Source organism: Leptodactylus fuscus, chromosome 6, assembly GCF_031893055.1.
Source record: "Leptodactylus fuscus isolate aLepFus1 chromosome 6, aLepFus1.hap2, whole genome shotgun sequence".
Taxonomy (NCBI): domain Eukaryota; kingdom Metazoa; phylum Chordata; class Amphibia; order Anura; family Leptodactylidae; genus Leptodactylus; species Leptodactylus fuscus.
In genome coordinates, this window is record NC_134270.1 from 122,380,431 (window position 1) to 122,402,006 (window position 21,576).

At 41.4% G+C, this 21,576-nt stretch overlaps 1 protein-coding gene and 1 pseudogene across 1 annotated transcript; both read right to left on the minus strand.

Annotated features, from left to right (window-relative positions):
• Positions 1-1,899: 1,899 nt before the first annotated feature.
• LOC142209654 (NXPE family member 2-like) lies at positions 1,900-6,900 on the minus strand. The gene is made up of 4 exons (XM_075278677.1): positions 6,305-6,900; positions 4,389-4,450; positions 2,558-2,776; positions 1,900-2,435 (listed from the first exon to the last, which is right to left on the minus strand). Exons 1-4 carry the CDS (start codon positions 6,898-6,900, stop codon positions 1,900-1,902), a joined length of 1,413 nt encoding a protein of 470 aa, XP_075134778.1.
• A 1,201-nt stretch (positions 6,901-8,101) lies between these two features.
• On the minus strand, positions 8,102-11,773 carry LOC142210041 (NXPE family member 2-like; annotated as a pseudogene).
• Between the last annotated feature and the right edge of the window lie 9,803 nt (positions 11,774-21,576).

The following is a 21,576-nucleotide window of genomic DNA, read 5'->3' on the forward strand; positions in this document are numbered from 1 at the left end:
TGAATTAAATCACAATTTCTTAAAGGAGAATTTGTCTCTGTGGACCTGACAGACTTAAAGGGGCCACAGTATACACTACCGTTCAAAAGTTTGGGGTCACCGAGACAATTTGTGTTTTTCATGAAAACTCACACTTTTATTTATCAAATAAGTTGCAAAATGAATAGAAAATATCATAAAGACATTGACAAGGTTAGAAATAATGATTTTTATTTGAAATAATAATTTTCTCCTTCAAACTTTGCATTTGTCAAAGAATGCTCTATTTGCAGCAATTACAGCATTGCAGACCTTTGGCATTCTAGCTGTTAATTTGCTCTTGTAAACTGGAGAAACTTCACCCCGTGCTTCCAGAAGCCCCTCCCACAAGTTGGATTAGCTTGATGGGCACTTTTTGCGTACCATACGGTCAAGCTGCTCTCACAGCAGCTTAATGGGGTTGAGATCTGGTGACTGCGCTGGCCACTCCATTACAGATAGAATACCAGCTGCCTGCTTCTTCCCTAAATTGTTCTTGTATAATTTGGAGGTGGCTTTAGGTCATTGTCCTGTTGTAATATGAAATTGGCTCTAACCAAGCACTGTCCACAGGGTATGGCATGGCATTGTAAAATGGAGTGATAGCCTTCCTTATTCAAAATCCCTTTTACCTTGTACAAATCTCCCACTTTACCAGCACCAAAGCAACTCCAGACCATCACATTACCTCCACCATGCTTGACAGATGGCGTCAGGCTCTTCCAGCATCTTTTCAGTTGTTCTGCATCTCACAAATGTTATTCTGTGTGATCCAATCACCTCAAACTTCGATTTGTCTGTCCATAACACTTTTTTCCAATCTTCCTCTGTCCAATGTCTGTGTTCTTTTGCCCATATTAATCTTTTCCTTTTATTAGCCAGTCTCAGATATGACTTTTCCTTTGTCATTCTGCCCTGAAGGTCAGCATCCCGGAATCGCCTCTTCAATGTACACGTTGACACTGGTGTTTTGAGTTTACTATTTAATGAAGCTGCCAGTTGTTGACCTTGAGACGTCGATTTCTCAAACTAGAGACTCTAATGTACTTGTCTTGTTGCTCAGTTGTGCAGCGGGGCCTCCCACTTCTTTGTACCCTGGTTAGAGCCTGTTTGTGCTGTCCTCTGAAGGGAGTAGTACACACTCAGGTCAGTTTTATAGCTTCTCTAACCAGCAAAACTGTTTTCAGCTGTGCTATCATACTTGCACAAGGAGTTTTCTAAATATCCATTAGCCTTCTTACACAGTTAGCAATCACAATGTACCATTAGCACACTGGAGTGATGGTTGCTGTAAATGGGCCTCTATTCACCTATGTGGATATTGCATTAAAAACCAGACATTTTCAGCTAGAATAGTCATTTACTACATTTACAATTTATAGAGTGTATTTCTGATTCTTTTAATAATATCTTCATTGAAAAACTGTGCTTTTCTTTCAAAAATAAGGAAATTTCTAAGTGACCCTAAACTTTTGAATGTTAGTGTACGTCTCAACCCTAACAATAGGAGCTAGAAGGGATAGGTTGTTGATTGAGGGATTTAGACCCATTGCCATATTTTGAGTTGGAAAAGATTTTTTTTTCTTCTGATGGGGTAATTGGCATCATCCTCTTCTAGATCAACTTGATAGCTTGGACTTGATGAAATCCTTATGACTTCTGTGGTAGGAGGACAATGTAAACCTTAGCTAGACCTCCACTTTCAACAGTGTCTACAACAGCTGACTCTAAAATAAGGACAACTTGGATTATATCTTGAAATACCCCCTATGTATTGGTATGGCATCTATCAAAGTCACCTAAAAGCCCAAACTGCAAGATACTATTGAGATCTTTTAACAGGATGTAAGTTAGGAGCTCAGCACTAATTTTCAAACAAATTTAACAAATATATGTTAGAAACATTTCTATCTGGCTCTTGATCACATGTTCTGGAGGATGAACATTATGTGTATTGTAGGCAATGGTCATTTCCCATGCGTCAACCATAGCAACAGGAAGATTTCTGAAGATGTCTCTCACAATCAGGTTTTGGATGTAACCATGGAAGTCACTTAATCTCTCTGCATCATGACGGTCATCTCTGGTATTTTCAGTTTTGATGATGACCTTAGTATCAGGACTCCTCAAGAAGAGATTCAACAAAGCGTTGTATACATTAATAACCCTCCTAATGAAAAGATGGACTGGAAAAAGCCTAAAGTGTTGACCCAAACAGATGACAATAATGTAATGGTGACCTCCAGCTAGTCGATTTATCTGCTCATGAATATAAGCATCATCTTTGACCATGTACAAATGGCTGGCAATAGTTGGATGACTGTGCTTTTTCCACTGTAAATGAATATTCCTTTTCTGATCTACTGCAACCATCAACGTCTCCATTCCAGCTCTATGAAGATCAAACTTTTCCAGATCTATTAAAAAATATAGTGCACAAAAAGATTACCTAAAATTACATATAAAACCATTTTTAAATCGAGTTCTTCATTTAGATTATGATTTGTACATAAATTGATTGAGAAACTTTTTACCTTACCTTTCAAAGTCTGTACTAGATATGTAACCCATTGTTGTACAGTTGAGTCTCCCAAAAAGTAGATCATTTTGTCACTTAAGCAATTGTACATCTTCTTTTGGGTAGTAAAGTTGGGGATGGTGCAAAACACAGGTTTCCATATATTTTGTAACACAAAACCACTGGGAGATGGAGATTTCATTCCAATCTTACATTTTTCCAGATTCCATGGAGAGTAAACTGAAGGATTGATACAAAATAATTAATAAATACGTAATAACTAGAGATGAGCGAGTAGTACTCGATCGAGTAGGTATTCGATCAAATACTACGGTATTCGAAATACTCATACTCGATCGAGTACCACTCGCTATTCGAATGTAAAAGTTCGATGCAGAACCAGCATTGATTGGCCGAATGCTATAAAGTCGGTCAATCAACGCTGGTTCTTCTCCTACCTTTAGAAGTCTTCTCCGTGCAGCTTCCCCGCGGCGTCTTCCGGCTCTGAATTCACTCTGCCAGGCATCAGGCTTGTAGTGCAGGCATGCGCAGTCGGCTCTGCCCATGACCGATGCCTGGCAGAGTGAATTCAGAGCTGGAAGATGCCGCGGGGACGCTGCACGGAGAAGACTTCTCAGAGGATCCAGCCCGACCGTCACTCGTGGACTTGGTAAGTATAATTTGATCGAATGTTGCCTACCCCTGAAACAAGCATTTTCCCCCCATAGACTATAATAGGGTTCGATATTCGATTTGAGTAGTCGAATATTGAGGGGCTACTCGAAACGAATATCGAACCTCGAACATTTTACTGTTCGCTCATCTCTAGTAATAACCTCTTGCCAGTCAGATTCCTGCTGTAATGTCTAAGACCAGAGAAACCTCTGATGCTAGACATTTAACTCCTAAATTGCTGTACAGGCATCTAAGCGTATGTTCACATGGGATTTTTGCAGGTGAATTTTGAGGCAGAATCTGGCTCAAAATCTGCCTGCAAAAATGACTCCCATTGACTTCAATGGGAGCTGCTCGCTTTTTTTTTCCCGCTAGCTAGCAGCGGAAAAAAGAAGAGACATGACCTATCTTGCCATGGATTTGGCGGCTCGAGACACACTCCTGTTTAGGCCCATTCATTTGGGCCTAATCAGGAGTGGGATGCCTGACACAATGCTGATGCCCAGAATGGCTGGGCAGTAAGGAACGCCCCATCTGACCATACAGAGGTACAGCCAGACTATCAGGAGGGGCATTCCCAGTTAGACTGTCAGGAAAGCCCTTCTTACAATGAAGAGCTACAATAACACCGATAGCTCTTCACCAGGAGCACATAACGGGAAAGCCGATATTGTGCTGAATTCAGCGCACTGTTGGCTTTCTAGTGGTATATCAAATCGTGTGTGCCCAAAGACATGAAAGGTCCTCTTTAAAATTGTCTAGTCTAAATTTGCACTTTTAAACATTATTGATAAATTTGCCACCATTGCTAAAAAACCAAACAACTTATAAATAAAGAGAAAGAATTTTAGAATTGCCTTTTTATATTCCCCCCTCCTACTCCATAAATTAAAATTTTTTACCTTAAAATGGTACCAAGTTATGGATTTTAGAATGCATTACTGAACAAAAAAAGGAAAGCCCAGGATTAAGCCTAAAGGGTTTAAAGAGCTTTTCCAGTTAAAATGGGTATAGCCAAGTACAATCTGAAGTGTGCTGTGCATAACAGCATCTTGGTGTTTAAAACTACTAAAATACACTAATAATAATAATATAATAATAATAAATTTTATTTATATAGCGCCAACATATTCCGTAGCGCTGTACAATTTGTAGGGTTTAAATACTAAATACTCACCTTTACATGTCTGCACATCAACATATTCAGGGTTCTTTGGGATTTCTATTGCAATGTTTTCTCTGGGAAGAGAATTTTTAAACAAAGGTTATTAAAAATATTGTATAGTCAATCTCACTACTCTAGGTTTCTCTGCATTATACTAATCTGTAATTTAGCTACTAATTTCTATAATATCAAACCCTTGGAAACGTTTATGAGAATTGTAGTTATTTCATGGGCAGTTAATATAAGAAATGAAAGGAGTTTTCCAGAACTACAACAGTGATGACATAAATGGAGATTCTAACATTTGGGGCATAGACAAGCAATGATCTTATATAAAAACCAAGAAAACATTACTCACCTATTAAATCCCCACTGGGCAGCAGAGATGAGACCAAGCCAAAAAATTGTGACCCTGCGGGTAATCACTGGCCTTAGATGCAGCAGTCAACACTTTTGTTTTTTATGCTTTGCCCCAGTATTTTATCATCTCAGCCACTTTTACTTTAGGCCATCAACGTTGTAGTCATGGGGGGTGGCGTTAAAGGAACGGGTGGAAAATTGTTCTCAGAAAAGATAACAAAATTAAAACTGTTGAGTTTAAAGGAAAGTTAAAGATCAGTTAGTGGTGACTTTAATAAAAGAGGTTTTTCCCACAAACAACTATATCTAAGGGAAATCACCACTAAGATAATTACAGAAAAATCTTAAAATTTTTATAAAGGTTTAATTATTTAAATTTGAAAAAATATTTACTTTTTAATTGCCTACAAATTTAAATATACAGGGTGTCCCAAAAAAATGTATACACATTTTAGCAGCTGATAACTCAATTATTTATTCTTTCTTTACAGACTGAACCCATTAAACCGAGTGATGGCATACTGTACAGACTTGACTTTGAAGAAAGGAAATTTATTCTAAAATGCTACTGGAAGTCTGAAAACGCAGTAGAAGTGCAAAGACAATTTAGGAGGGAGTTTAACAAAGAACCACCTACACGAGTTACCATCACTCAAATTAGAGATAAGTTTGAAGCTGATGGAACTGTTCAGGACATCCATAAGAAGCGTTCCGGAAGACCACGTACCTCGACAAGCCCCATAAAAGAAGAAAGATGGGGCACCTCCACACTACCATGTGTTATTCTCAGGTCCCCAGTAGGTGCAATTGTTTCTGTTAATCGAACCATTTAATTTGAATGTGGCCTCATCACTCCACACAATCTTTGTGGGAAAGTGTGCATCTTCGTTACATCGTTCCAAGTATCACTCGCAATACTGTTCGGTCTGGATCATCGTCATTGAGAGCATGGACTAATCTTGGAATGTAACTTCTCCACTGACAACGTTTCATGATGCGATGGACTGATGATTTTGAAATCCCTACCTCAGGACTAGCTTGCCGCAAAGACTTTCGTGGACTTCGCTGAAACGTTTCCAGTAATCTTTCTTCTTTTATGGGGCTTGTCGAGGTACGTGGTCTTCCGGAACGCTTCTTATGGACGTCCTGAACAGTTCCATCAGCTTCAAACTTATCCCTAATTCGAGTGATGGTAACTTGTGTAGGTGGTTCTTTGTTAAACTCCCTCCTAAATTGTCTTTGCACTTCTACTGCGTTTTCATACTTCCAGTAGCATTTTAGAATAAATTTCCTTTCTTCAAAGTCAAGTCTGTATGCCATCACTCGGTTTAATGGGTTCAGTCTGTAAAGAAAGAATAAATAATTGAGTTATCAGCTGCTAAAATGTGTATACATTTTTTTGGGACACCCTGTAGTTATGTCCTTGGGAAAACACATTTAACTTATTAATATATTAAAAATATTCAAGACCAAGACATTTTGACTAAGGCCCCACATAGCAGGCCGCAGCAAAAAAGCGTTGCGGGAAAAAGAAATAAAAAGAAAAAAATAGTACATTGCATTGTTACCTTCTAAGAAGTATTGTTTCAAGCGGTGTGAGGAAAGAGAGTTGCCTGTTGAAGGACTGGAGGTAAGCTAATGACTTACAGCTCAGAGAATCTACTTTGTAGCAGTAAAATGCTTCATTGTCTTCCCCATTTCTATATTCACATAAGTTTTTATGTGAATTCAAGTCAAATCCACATTCACTTTTGACTTGTTGACTTCCATTCATAAAGGTTCCTATGAAGTATACAAGACCATAGTCCTCGTTTCTTGATCTCCATAGAGCTGCAACCCCTTCACTTGGGTGGTAAAGAACAATAGAAATATAAACTCGCCCTTCCCAAAATAGGGTAAAATGGACATGATAAGTTCCATTGTTAAAATCTTCTATGTTCCCTGATGCTGCAGCTTGAAGATTAGGTGTGAAGATTCGCGTTTTTATGAAGTCTCCTCCATATGTTTTCTTGTTACCAAAATTGTCAAACATGTCAATTTGGACAATTAACTTGTCTCCAACACAGTACTTCAGTTTCGGATGGACTATTGTGGCAATGCTTCTTCTGGCACTAGATGTTTTCTCAAGATCAGTCAAAGTAAGGTTAGGGACCATGGCAGACATTTTGTTGAAGATTTTCATACTTTCTTCTGATAGCGATAGAGTAGTCGCATTAACATTATATAGTTCATAACTTCCAAATATGTAAAATTGAGTAAATGCCACTCTAAACTGAAAAAAACATGAATGTTAAAGTCATTAGATAACACACTTCATGAACATTTATTAGCAATAACTAGAGATGAGCAAACAGTAAAATGCTCGAGGTTCGATATTCGTTTCGAGTAGCCCCTCAATATTCGACTACTCGAATCGAATATCGAACCCTATTATAGTCTATGGGGGGGAAAATGCCCGTTTCAGGGGTGGGCAACATTCGATCAAATTATACTTACCAAGTCCACGAGTGAGGGTCGGGCTGGATCCTCCGAGCAGTCTTCTCCTTGCAGCGTCCCCGCGGCATCTTCCGGCTCTGAATTCACCCTGCCAGGCATCGGGCCTGGGCAGAGCCGATTGCACATGCCCGCACTACAAGCGGACATGCGCAGTCGGCTCTGCCCAGGCCCGATGCCTGGCAGAGTGAATTCAGAGCCGGAAGACGCTGCGGGGAAGCTGCAAGGAGAAGACTTCTAAAGGTAGGAGAAGAACCAGCGTTGATTGGCCAACTGTATAGCATTCGGCCAATCAATGCTGGTTCTGCATCGAACTTTTACATTCAAATAGCGAGTGGTACTCGATCGAGAACGAGTATTTTGAATACCGTAGTATTCTATCGAATACCTACTCGATCGAGTACTACTCGCTCATCTCTTGCAATAACTATTCTGAGCCATATTATGGTTCTATTCAACACCCAAGTTATATGGAGTCATATAAGGCCACCCATAGGCCTTCATTGAACCTGTAGCCTTGCCTTGCTAACTAAAAATTTGTTGCCAACAAATCTTATCTAATATCAAGAACGAATTAACATACTAAAGTTAATAGAATTGAAGAACCAGAACTTATGGAGCAGGTTTACCTATCATAAATGTAGCTCTGACAATTCATTTGGATTGTATGGGTCGGTGAAAGCCATTGATGACACACACAAATACCAATCCATGTGTCACCTAACCATTTTCACTGACCCGGAGACTGCACATGGTCATGTGCAAGAGGGCTTAGCCTAAAGATTTTTATCCTAATAAAATAACAAAAACATTTCTTATTTCCAAATGTATATTATATTTGTCAAAAATAAATAACACATATATTAATAAAATTAACAAATGAAAGAAAGAAATAGATTGATTTGATTCTTAATGACGATTTGTGGTGGGTGAACATTATATGACCCATAGGCTGTGGTCATGTCCCAAGCATCAATCACACCAACGTTAAGCACTCTGAAGATATCTTTCACCAACAGATATTGGATGTATCCATAAAAATCACTGAATCGTTCAACATCAGGGTTCATTTCTCTGGTGTTTTCTGTTTTTATGATAACTTTTGTATCTGGAATTCTTCAAAATAAATTTTCAATGGCTTTACGAATATTGAGAATTCTTCTGATAAAGAGTTTGAGAGGAAAAGGTCGGAAATGTTGTCCTACAGTAATGATGATGATGATGGTGTTGGCACCTCCACCAAGTTGGCCAATTTCATCAGTGATATAGGTATGATCTTTCACAGTGAAAAAGCTTTGAGTTACAAATGGGTGCCCATGTTTCTTCCATTGGATGTAAATATGATTTATTAAATCATATGCTAAGTATGTCTGATGCCAGCCATTTCCATGATTATCAAAAAAGAGAAGTGCTGCAAACGAGAGGAACAAACAAATTGTTGGGTTAGAAACTATATAAAAATTGTGTAAAATGGACAGAATACACCGAGCGTAGACAGAATACTCAGGTCTTTAACTTCCTCACTGGTTAAAACAAGTTGAAAACTCAAGATTTCTCTTTTTCTCCTATATCTGTAGCTTTGAAATTATAGAAGTAGAATTTTTCTAGGTGGTAAAAAAAAACAACAGGAAATACAGCTATTGGAATTGACACCCCGCCCCCCTCTCCTTTGGCATTTGCTATATATGTATACATAGCAATAGAGGGTGAATACAAGACACTATAAGCATTGCCAGGGAGAATTTTAGAACTTGTTTTCAGCTAAAAGGGAGTACAATAGGTTAATAAAGTATAATACAAAAATGTTCAGCAACAAAAAAGTGAAATTTCAGTTAGACTTTGAAGCCTCCCTGTAGACTGTTTTCGTTTTTAGCGGTTAGGAATTTACATGAATATGACAGGAATCCAAGAGTAGTAAGAATGATGGTAAAAAGTGAAAAGCACTTACCCGAACATTTCAGAACATCAACACTTCCGATTAGTTTGGGAATCTCTACTCCATAATTGGACCTTTAATGGAGGAGGAAAAAAATGTGAGAAAGCGTTATTGATATCTAGACACCTAAGAAGACAAAAGAATGAACGTCTGGACTTTAAAGTAATTCTACCACCGCCATAATGGTTTTTAAATCAATCACTCACAATGACGTTACTGGTGGAAAAATCTACTTTTAATCCATATGCTTATCCGCTGTTCTGTGCAACATGGCGGAGCCTGGTTCACAACTGCATTGGTATTCCGTTCACGGAGTCCGCTTGGGGACCCCCGAACTAAATACTGAATGCTTTAAAAAGTGGTGAGCAATGAAAGCGGACGGACCCAATAGACTACAATGGATCCGTGTGTTTTCCGAGCGTTGTCCGAACGAGTGATGCGTAGAGAAAAGTGCTACAAGCACTACTTTTCTCTCTGCATGATTTGTGTGGACACTGCATGGAAAACACACGGACCCCTGACGTCCGTCTGCTTTCCTTACTCACTGCTTTTTAAGCAGATGTGAACCAGGACTCAGCCTGCTGAAGCATTCATTTTTGCCTATTGCCTTTGCCTATTCGGACCAGCCAGTCTTTATATTAGGGAACAATGCTGGCACCAACCACAGGCAGAAAGATATGTTCACCTTGCCCTGTGTGCACCAAACAACAAATTTACATACAAATTATTGGAAAAAAAATTACATATGGATTAAAGGGGTTATACCATGAAAAATATTTAAGTAGCTGTTTGGATGGGATCTGACCACTAAGACCCCCAACTGACCCTGAGAACAGGGGAAAGTTTCATCCCTTTTATGAATGCATCCAGGCTGAATGTGTGCTTGCCCCTGCTGGACTTCTCATCAGTCAGACCCCCACTGCAGTAACAATTTTATGGATAGAAGGTAAATATGTTTCATGGCATAACCCCATTGAGACTAAGGCTCCAGGTAGTGAATCGCTGCCAAAAAATGCTGTGGACAAGACTGCGTCGGAAACACATCATGTTTTTCCTGTAGCATTTTTAACAGAAAGTCTGCAGACTTCCTACCCCTATTATATCTATACAGAAAAATTTTTTACAAACGCGGGTAAGCCAGAATACCATCACTTTTCTGGTAATGTAAAACAGCAATTTTGCAGTGTGGGCCACTGGCCAAAAGTTGATTATTTTTTTTTTGGCAGCAAGACTACACTTTGAAAGCAAAAAGTTATGTTCACAATGTCACGAATGGCACCCTATGAGTTATTTACAAATGAATTAGGGGTTTAGAAATGATTTTGGTGGTGGTACACTTACTTTAAAGGGGTGTTCAATGAATGTTATGGCATATGACTACGAAAACTATCGTCTGATCAATGGTAGTCCAAACATTCTGATCCTAAAAACAAAGGGACTGTAGCAATTTCCACTGTACAAGGAAATACAGCACATCCTCTTGAAGCTAAGGCTCCATGTAGCGGGCCGCAGCAAAAAAACACTGCAGGAAAAAACACGGAGACAACGTATTGCGTTCTTCCCACAGTGGTTTTCAGAGGTTTCCCTCTGCAGACTTTCTGCTTCCATTATACCACAAGGGAAACCACAGGCATTTCTGTAGGTATAATTGACGTGATGCAATTTCCAAAACCAGGACGGTTTTGGAAATTACCGCATGTCTGCAGCGTGTATTTTTTCGCAATATGTGAATGGGATTCAGTTTGCAGAGACTGTAAAATGCCACATTTGTTTCCGTGTTCTTAGCACTACTGTAGCAGTGCACAATATTCTGTACTGTATATCTAATCCTATATAAGCCATTTAAGTCAAGCAAATGATAATAATTAAAACTATGTTATAATTATAATTTAAATAAATGGAATAATTAGAAAAAGTATTTACCATTCAAACAGATCCTTCTGCTCACTGGTCACATAGGTATGTTGCCTGTTTTCACTCATCAGATATATGAAAGCTTCACAAGCTATGCCGGGAAGTTTAATACAGTAGAAGGATTCTCCATATCTTTTATCCACATATTCACATTTCTTTCTCTTTGTTTGTAAAGAAAATCCACATTCTGTGTAAACCTCTTGATTTTCGTTGAGGAATTTACCAGTATATTTAACAAGTTTGTAACCAAGGTTTCTTGACTCCATAAAACCGCGACTACTTCACTGGGATGCATCAAAAGAATAGATATTTTCACTCGACCTTCCCAAAATAGAGTAAAATAGACATTATAGGTCCCATTATCGAAATCCTTGATTGTCCCAGAAGCTCCAGCTCCAAGGTTTGGAGAAAAAATTCGAGCTCATAAGAAATCTCCTCCATAGGTCTTCTTTTTACCTAAGTAATTAGACAACTCAACTCAAACCGTTATGGTGTCTCCTATAAAGTATGTAGATTTATAGTCTATGATGGTTGCAATGCTTTTTTTGGCACTGGTTACTTCATTTATACGTGTAGAATTCACACTTGGAATAATATGATTTACAAGACTCATTAGCTCACTTATTTGCAGATCTACATTGTTGGCTTCACTTGGTAAGATTGAGACTTCAGCATATTCCAAATCAGAACACATGCTACATTGGGTTTGTAGGAGCTAAGGTTTTTAGGCTGACAAGAAATGATCAATATTTCTTCTGTTACACAGATATAAAGTTATGAAAAAGTGTGATCTTTAATCTCTATGAGGAACCTACCTTAGAATGATGGATGTAGCTAAAGAAGATGATGAGAAGTACGGTAAGACTCACAATGATCTTCTTAAGTTGTTTTTTGGCAGATTTGAACATTCTATTTCTACTCCTAAAATAAAAGAAATAAAGTCATCTCTGGAATAATCCACACGCCTTCATAAAAGGTGTAAGTTATGGTAAGGTGAGATATTTTTCGCTGTGCCTATGTGAAGGTTATAATCATGTATTGTATGAAAAACATTGTTATCCTTAAAAAACTGAATGTTAGATATAGTTGCTTATGCTTGAAAATGGAATAATGTTATGTGATAAGATGATACCTCCATTCCAGAGTGAAATTCTTTTGCGTGTAAAGAGCACATGCTTGGCTCGCTGCCAGGAGACCTCTCCCAGGAGACACCACCAGGAGCGAAAGCAGCTGACTGTTTATGGAACTGTTTAAACTTTCTTTTTTGTGTAATTAAGATGTGCTACAACAATCAGGAATGAACACAGAACTTACATTGTTCTTATCTCTTTGTCTTTGTCTGCTGCTATTTAACCCCACTTAAATAAAGTGCCCTGAGAGAGGAACTAATACCAACATTGTGAGTGGTGTGATTTCCTTATTGCCTGGCACTCAGCCTTATCAATTAGGACGACTACAGTTACCCAGGATTACTGGTCATTTAACCATAAAAGCAGTCTCTGAACTTATCACCTTTTTTTTTTTTTTTTTTTTTAAATCTTTTTTTTCCCAGCCATTGAAGCCTGCATTGTAACCCTGGATAAAGGATATAACTGCAGGACCATTTGATAGACAGAACAGCATGTCATAAGAAGTCTAAGAGTAGCTTCTACCCAGTCTGACAAGAGATGAGCATTAGGAATAAGAAAACGACACTGGGTCTTAGCACTGTGACCTCAATGGACTGGGCCTCAGTGATGTTACCTAGTGGACAGGACAGGCCAGCAGAGGATGTGTGGGAACACCTGGGCACTGCAAGGATGCCCTAGAGAAGTGAGACCACCACATATTATACTTTGTGGTCTGAAGAGATCCTAGAATATAATAATAGCATTTCCAGTTTCGAAATGAGCCAGAGGGTTGAACTACATGAATATTTTTAGAAACAAATCTCTATTAAGAATCTATTGGTTCAGAATTTTTTAATCCTGTCTACCTTAACAAAGAAAATTATGCATTAAGCAGTGACTGTAGCTGGAACCTCTATCATCCAGTGATAGGAAATGACCACATAGCCAAGCACGATCAGCCAAGGCTGTTTGCGTCACTGCGGTGGCAAGTGATTTGCCGACCAACCATGTCTGGTTGGAGTAGGTAGGAGAGTCCAGCAGGTAGATTTGAAGCTTAGGAACAGGAACAATGGGGGTATTATTTTTTTTTATTATTATTATTTTTTATTATTTTGTAAGTTTTAAGCCTGTATGTCAAGGGATATCATTTGAATGAAGTGTAGTCATGTACCAAACTTCTAGAATATATAGATCACATGTGAGGTGCCCTAATCAAGTTTAGTATTTCTACAGTGGTAAGTAAGCTTATTCACCTGTAGGGCTGTAAAGATTTATAAAAATATTCATACCCATGACTGTGAGATAGCAATGATGACAGAGGCAGATATATTTCTAACCATTCTTCTAGTAAGTACATGAGGAGTGCAGTACTCACAGGGGACAGAAGGTGTTCACTAAACCAAAGAACATCAGGTAAGTGTACATTGCCACTAGTATCTTCAGACAGGTCACCACTTTTTTTTTTCTTGACTTCTTTTTAAGAGAAATCACCTGCATGGAGGCTGAAAACTGCGGACTGTGTATTATAGTCAATGGGGTCCACCAGGTTCCACAGGTAACCATCGTTTGGGTCCTTAACCTCCGCCTTTCTTTGAGTGACAGGGCCAGGGAGCTATGCTGAAAACTCTTCTGGTGATGCTCAATTGAATATTGTGAAATAAATTAACATCTTAAGGCTAAGGCCCCACGGGATGTTCCGCAGCAATAAAGTGCTGTGGGAAAAACCTTGTCAGGAACACATCGTGGTTCTTCCCGCAGCACTTTAAACAGAAAGTTTGCGGAGTATTCCTCCGCGGATTTTCTGTTGCAATTATACCTATGGGGAAACTGCCGGTGTTTCGGTAGGTATAATTGACATGCTGCAATTTCCAAAACCACACTGGTTTTGGAAATCACGGCGTGTCTGCACAGCTGTTTTTACTGCAAAGTGGGCATGGGATTCGCTAGAATCCCATCCACTTTGCCTGCTCTGTAAAACACTGCGATTGTGGTGCTTCTGTCCTGTGGGGCCCTGGCCTAACAAAGGAGACACAAATTTTCTTTATGTTTCACCCTGGTGACAAATTTGTTGTAATGTTCTGGATGGGAGCCCGGCTGAGGGGATCATACAGTATATTTGCCCTTTTGTGATTTGCCTCACTTTTAATGAATTTGTCTAACAAACGGAGTACTACCTTAGTTTTTAGAATTAGAAGCAGCATTTAGTAAGTTTATAGACTTCCCCTAGTGGCATCTTTCCATAAGACACAAAGGTCACAGCTTTGCAATAAATTTAGCAAGGGGGCTTTCACATATGCTGTTGTGATGCAGAAATCAATAGCAATAGGAAGAGAAAATATAAAGGGAAAATTCTACTTTTCGCTTTTCATGAGAAAACTTCTAATTTTCATTTCAAAACTGCACCAAAATGACACATGTGAAATCACTCGGCAGTTATGTGTCATATTGCAAAAAGGAGTATGGAATATTTCACATTAGATTATTGCAGAAAGGTTATAATATCTATAAAATGCTTTGGTTTTAGTAATTTAGGTAGAGCATTGTCTACAGCCTAATGGGGTTCAGCCAAGATGAGCACATTATTGCCTAGAGCAGTAATAAAATGGATACACCCATCAGCTGTCGCAGAGCCAAAATTATCTATAGTTAGGGAGGTTCCAAACTATGTCTCCTGAGGCAATATGGCCACTATTCAGGCTTTTTTTTTTTTTGGCTGCTGCTGCTTACATGTAAGTGAAACGCTAATAAATTTTTGTCTTTTCCATGCTTTTGGAAATGTGATTTTGCTGATTATAATGAGAAATATTTCATAATAGTAGCCAATACTTATGAGAAGTAGCCCATAGTAGTAGCCGATAGTAATGAGATGTAGCCCATAGTAGTAGACAATAGTGATGAGAAATAGCCCATAGTGGTAGACAATAGTAATGAGACATGGCACATAGTAGTAGCCGATAGTAATCAGGCATGGCACATAGTAGTAGTCAATAGTAATCAGGCATGGCACATAGTAGTAGTCGATAGTAATGAGAAGTAGCCCATAGTAGTAGTCAATAGCAATGAGGAATAGCCCATAGTGGTAGACAATAGTACTGAGACATGGCACATAGTAGTAGACAATAGTTATGAGAAGTAGCCCATAGTAGCAGACAATGGTAATGAGAAATAACCCATAATAGTGGTTGATAGTAATGAGAAATAGCCCATAATCAATGTCTGCTTCATTTACTTAGTGAAAGCATGAATGGTCCTGGGGCAGAGAATAGTTACCGTTTTGCACCAGACTTTAGTTATGATGCATTTACATCACCTTTTCCACATGTTATGCTGGCCTTGCCTTGTTTTTGGTTGGGGAAGGGGTTTTTACAAAGGGGTAATTCAATTTGCAAATGTACAGTCCTATGAAAAAGTTTGGGCACCCCTATTAATCTTAATCATTTTTAGTTCTAAATATTTTGGTGTTTGCAGCAGCCATTTCAGTTTGATATATCTAATAACTGATGGACACAGTAATATTTCAGGATTGAAATGAGGTTTATTGTACTAACAGAAAATGTGCAATATGCATTAAACCAAAATTTTACCGGTGCAAAAGTATGGGCACCTCAACAGAAAAGTGACATTAATATTTAGTAGATCCTCCTTTTGCAAAGATAACAGCCTCTAGTCGCTTCCTGTAGCTTTTAATCAGTTCCTGGATCCTGGATGAAGGTATTTTGGACAAACAATTCAAGTTCAGTTAAGTTAGATGGTCGCCGAGCATGGACAGCCCGCTTCAAATCATCCCACAGATGTTCAATGATATTCAGGTCTGGGGACTGGGATGGCCATTCCAGAACATTGTAATTGTTCCTCTGCATGAATGCCTGAGGATTTGGAGCGGTGTTTTGGATCATTGTCTTGCTGAAATATCCATCCCCGGCGTAACTTCAACTTCGTCACTGATTCTTGAACATTATTCTCAAGAATCAGCTGATACTGAGTGGAATCCATGCGACCCTCAACTTTAACAAGATTCCCGATGCCGGCATTGGCTACACAGCCCCAAAGCATGATGGAACCTCTACCAAATTTTACAGTGGGTAGCAAGTGTTTTTCTTGGAATGCTGTTTCTTTTTGGACGCCATGCATAACGCCTTTTTTTTATAAACAAACAACTCAATTTTTGTTTCCAAAATGAAGCTGCCTTGTCCAAATGTGCTTTTTCATACCTCAGGCAACTCTATTTGTGGCGTACGTGCAGAAACAGCTTCTTTCTCATCACTCTCCCATACAGCTTCTCCTTGTGCAAAGTGCGCTGTATTGTTGACCGATGCACAGTGACACCATCTGCAGCAAGATGATGCTGCATCTCTTTGGAGGTGGTCTGTGGATTGTCCTTGACTGTTCTCACCATTCTTCTTCTCTGCCTTTCTGATATTTTTCTTGGCCTGCCACTTCTGGGCTTAACAAGAACTGTCCCTGTGGTCTTCCATTTCCTTACTATGTTCCTCACAGTGGAAACTGACAGGTTAAATCTCTGAGACAACTTTTGTATCCTTCCCCTGAACAACTATGTTGAACAATCTTTGTTTTCAGATCATTTGAGAGCGGGCTGTCCATGTTCGGCGACCATCAAACTTAACTGAACTTGAATTGTTTTGTAGAAAGAAATGGTCCAAAATACCTTCATCCAGGATCCAGGAACTGATTAAAAGCTACAGGAAGCGACTAGAGGCTGTTATCTTTGCAAAAGGAGGATGTACTAGATATTAATGTCACTTTTCTGTTGAGGTGCCCATATTTTTGCACCGGTCAAATTTTGGTTTAATGCATATTGCGCATTTTCTGTTAGTACAATAAACCTCATTTCAATCCTGAAATATTACTGTGTCCATCAGTTATTAGATATATCAAACTGAAATGGCTGCTGCAAACACCAAAATATTTAGAACTAAAAATGATTAAGATTAGAGATGAGCGAACACTAAAATGTTCGAGGTTCGAAATTCGATTCGAACAGCCGCTCAATGTTCGTGTGTTCGAACGGGTTTCGAACCCCATTATAGTCTATGGGGAACAGATACTCGTTAAGGGGGAAACCCAAATCCGTGTCTGGAGGGTCACCAAGTCCACTATGACACCCCAGGAAATGATGCCAACACCTCTGGAATGACACTGGGACAGCAGGGGAAGCATGTCTGGGGGCATCTAACACACCAAAGACCCTCTATTACCCCAACATCACAGCCTAACAACTACACACTTTACACACTCAATACCACCTCTCTGACAGTAGGAAAACACCTTGAAACATGTGTATTTGGCACTTGCAGTGAGGAGAGCTTGTCACCAGCAGTGAATTTGGCCCTTGTAGTAAGTTGAGGTTGGCACCAACATTTGTTTTGAAAATCAGGGTGGATTGAGCCTCTAACCAGCAGAGTTTGGGCAAATTCATGGTGGAGGGAGCCTCTAAAAACCCCAGTTTGGACCAATTCATGGTGGAGGGAGCCTCTAACCAGCCCAGTTTGGGCAAATTCATGGTGGAGGGAGCCTCTAAAAAACCCAGTTTGGACCAATTCATGGTGGAGGGAGCCTCTAACCAGCCCAGTTTGGGCAAATTCATGGTGGAGGGAGCCTCTAACCAGCCCAGTTTGGACCAATTAATGGTGGAGGGAGCCTCTAACCAGCCCAGTTTGGACCAATTAATGGTGGAGGGAGCCTCTAACCACCCCAGTTTGGACCAATTCATGGTGGAGGGAGCCTCTAAACAGCCCAGTTTGGGCAAATTCATGGTGGAGGGAGCCTCTAAAAAACCCAGTTTGGACCAATTCATGGTGGAGGGAGCCTCTAACCAGCCCAGTTTGGACCAATTAATGGTGGAGGGAGCCTCTAAACAGCCAAGTTTGGACCAATTCATGGTGGAGGGAGCCTCTAAAAACCCCAGTTTGGACCAATTCATGGTGGAGGGAGCCTCTAACCAGCCCAGTTTGGGCAAATTCATGGTGGAGGGAGCCTCTAAACAGCCCAGTTTGGGCAAATTCATGGTGGAGGGAGCCTCTAACCAGCCCAGTTTGGACCAATTAATGGTGGAGGGAGCCTCTAACCAGCCCAGTTTGGACCAATTAATGGTGGAGGGAGCCTCTAACCAGCCCAGTTTGGAACAATTAATGGTGGAGGGAGCCTCTAACCACCCCAGTTTGGACCAATTCATGGTGGAGGGAGCCTCTAACCAGCCCAGTTTGGACCAATTCATGGTGGAGGGAGCCTCTAAAAAACCCAGTTTGGACCAATTCATGGTGGAGGGAGCCTCTAAACAGCCCAGTTTGGGCAAATTCATGGTGGAGGGAGCCTCTAAACAGCCCAGTTTGGGCAAATTCATGGTGGAGGGAGCCTCTAACCAGCCCAGTTTGGACCAATTAATGGTGGAGGGAGCCTCTAACCAGCCCAGTTTGGACCAATTAATGGTGGAGGGAGCCTCTAACCACCCCAGTTTGGACCAATTCATGGTGGAGGGAGCCTCTAAACAGCCAAGTTTGGACCAATTCATGGTGGAGGGAGCCTCTAAAAACCCCAGTTTGGACCAATTCATGGTGGAGGGAGCCTCTAACCAGCCCAGTTTGGGCAAATTCATGGTGGAGGGAGCCTCTAAACAGCCCAGTTTGGGCAAATTCATGGTGGAGGGAGCCTCTAAAAAACCCAGTTTGGACCAATTCATGGTGGAGGGAGCCTCTAAACAGCCAAGTTTGGACCAATTCATGGTGGAGGGAGCCTCTAAACAGCCAAGTTTGGACCAATTCATGGTGAAGGGAGCCTCTAAAAACCCGTTTGGACCAATTCATGGTGGAGGGAGCCTCTAACCAGCCCAGTTTGGGCAAATTCATGGTGGAGGGAGCCTCTAAACAGCCCAGTTTGGGCAAATTCATGGTGGAGGGAGCCTCTAACCAGCCCAGTTTGGACCAATTAATGGTGGAGGGAGCCTCTAACCAGCCCAGTTTGGACCAATTAATGGTGGAGGGAGCCTCTAACCAGCCCAGTTTGGACCAATTAATGGTGGAGGGAGCCTCTAACCACCCCAGTTTGGACCAATTCATGGTGGAGGGAGCCTCTAACCAGCCCAGTTTGGGCAAATTCATGGTGGAGGGAGCCTCTAACCAGCCCAGTTTGGACCAATTAATGGTGGAGGGAGCCTCTAACCAGCCCAGTTTGGACAAATTAATGGTGGAGGGAGCCTCTAACCAGCCCAGTTTGGACCAATTAATGGTGGAGGGAGCCTCTAACCACCCCAGTTTGGACCAATTCATGGTGGAGGGAGCCTCTAACCAGCCCAGTTTGGGCAAATTCATGGTGGAGGGAGCCTCTAACCAGCCCAGTTTGGACCAATTAATGGTGGAGGGAGCCTCTAACCAGCCCAGTTTGGACCAATTAATGGTGGAGGGAGCCTCTAACCACCCCAGTTTGGACCAATTCATGGTGGAGGGAGCCTCTAAACAGCCAAGTTTGGACCAATTCATGGTGGAGGGAGCCTCTAAAAACCCCAGTTTGGACCAATTCATGGTGGAGGGAGCCTCTAACCAGCCCAGTTTGGGCAAATTCATGGTGGAGGGAGCCTCTAAACAGCCCAGTTTGGGCAAATTCATGGTGGAGGGAGCCTCTAACCAGCCCAGTTTGGACCAATTAATGGTGGAGGGAGCCTCTAACCAGCCCAGTTTGGACCAATTAATGGTGGAGGGAGCCTCTAACCACCCCAGTTTGGACCAATTCATGGTGGAGGGAGCCTCTAACCAGCCCAGTTTGGACCAATTCATGGTGGAGGGAGCCTCTAAAAAACCCAGTTTGGACCAATTCATGGTGGAGGGAGCCTCTAAACAGCCCAGTTTGGGCAAATTCATGGTGGAGGGAGCCTCTAAACAGCCCAGTTTGGGCAAATTCATGGTGGAGGGAGCCTCTAAAAAACCCAGTTTGGACCAATTCATGGTGGAGGGAGCCTCTAAACAGCCAAGTTTGGACCAATTCATGGTGGAGGGAGCCTCTAAACAGCCAAGTTTGGACCAATTCATGGTGAAGGGAGCCTCTAAAAACCCGTTTGGACCAATTCATGGTGGAGGGAGCCTCTAACCAGCCCAGTTTGGGCAAATTCATGGTGGAGGGAGCCTCTAAACAGCCCAGTTTGGGCAAATTCATGGTGGAGGGAGCCTCTAACCAGCCCAGTTTGGGCCAATTAATGGTGGAGGGAGCCTCTAACCAGCCCAGTTTGGACCAATTAATGGTGGAGGGAGCCTCTAACCAGCCCAGTTTGGACCAATTAATGGTGGAGGGAGCCTCTAACCACCCCAGTTTGGACCAATTCATGGTGGAGGGAGCCTCTAACCAGCCCAGTTTGGGCAAATTCATGGTGGAGGGAGCCTCTAACCAGCCCAGTTTGGACCAATTAATGGTGGAGGGAGCCTCTAACCAGCCCAGTTTGGACCAATTAATGGTGGAGGGAGCCTCTAACCACCCCAGTTTGGACCAATTCATGGTGGAGGGAGCCTCTAAACAGCCAAGTTTGGACCAATTCATGGTGGAGGGAGCCTCTAAAAACCCCAGTTTGGACCAATTCATGGTGGAGGGAGCCTCTAACTAGCCCAGTTTGGGCAAATTCATGGTGGAGGGAGCCTCTAAACAGCCCAGTTTGGGCAAATTCATGGTGGAGGGAGCCTCTAAAAAACCCAGTTTGGACCAATTCATGGTGGAGGGAGCCTCTAAACAGCCAAGTTTGGACCAATTCATGGTGGAGGGAGCCTCTAAACAGCCAAGTTTGGACCAATTCATGGTGAAGGGAGCCTCTAAAAACCCGTTTGGACCAATTCATGGTGGAGGGAGCCTCTAACCAGCCCAGTTTGGACCAATTAATGGTGGAGGGAGCCTCTAACCACCCCAGTTTGGACCAATTCATGGTGGAGGGAGCCTCTAACCAGCCCAGTTTGGACCAATTCATGGTGGAGGGAGCCTCTAAAAAACCCAGTTTGGACCAATTCATGGTGGAGGGAGCCTCTAAACAGCCCAGTTTGGGCAAATTCATGGTGGAGGGAGCCTCTAAACAGCCCAGTTTGGGCAAATTCATGGTGGAGGGAGCCTCTAACCAGCCCAGTTTGGACCAATTAATGGTGGAGGGAGCCTCTAACCAGCCCAGTTTGGACCAATTAATGGTGGAGGGAGCCTCTAACCAGCCCAGTTTGGACCAATTAATGGTGGAGGGAGCCTCTAAACAGCCAAGTTTGGACCAATTCATGGTGGAGGGAGCCTCTAAAAACCCCAGTTTGGACCAATTCATGGTGGAGGGAGCCTCTAACCAGCCCAGTTTGGACCAATTAATGGTGGAGGGAGCCTCTAACCAGCCAAGTTTGGACCAATTCATGGTGAAGGG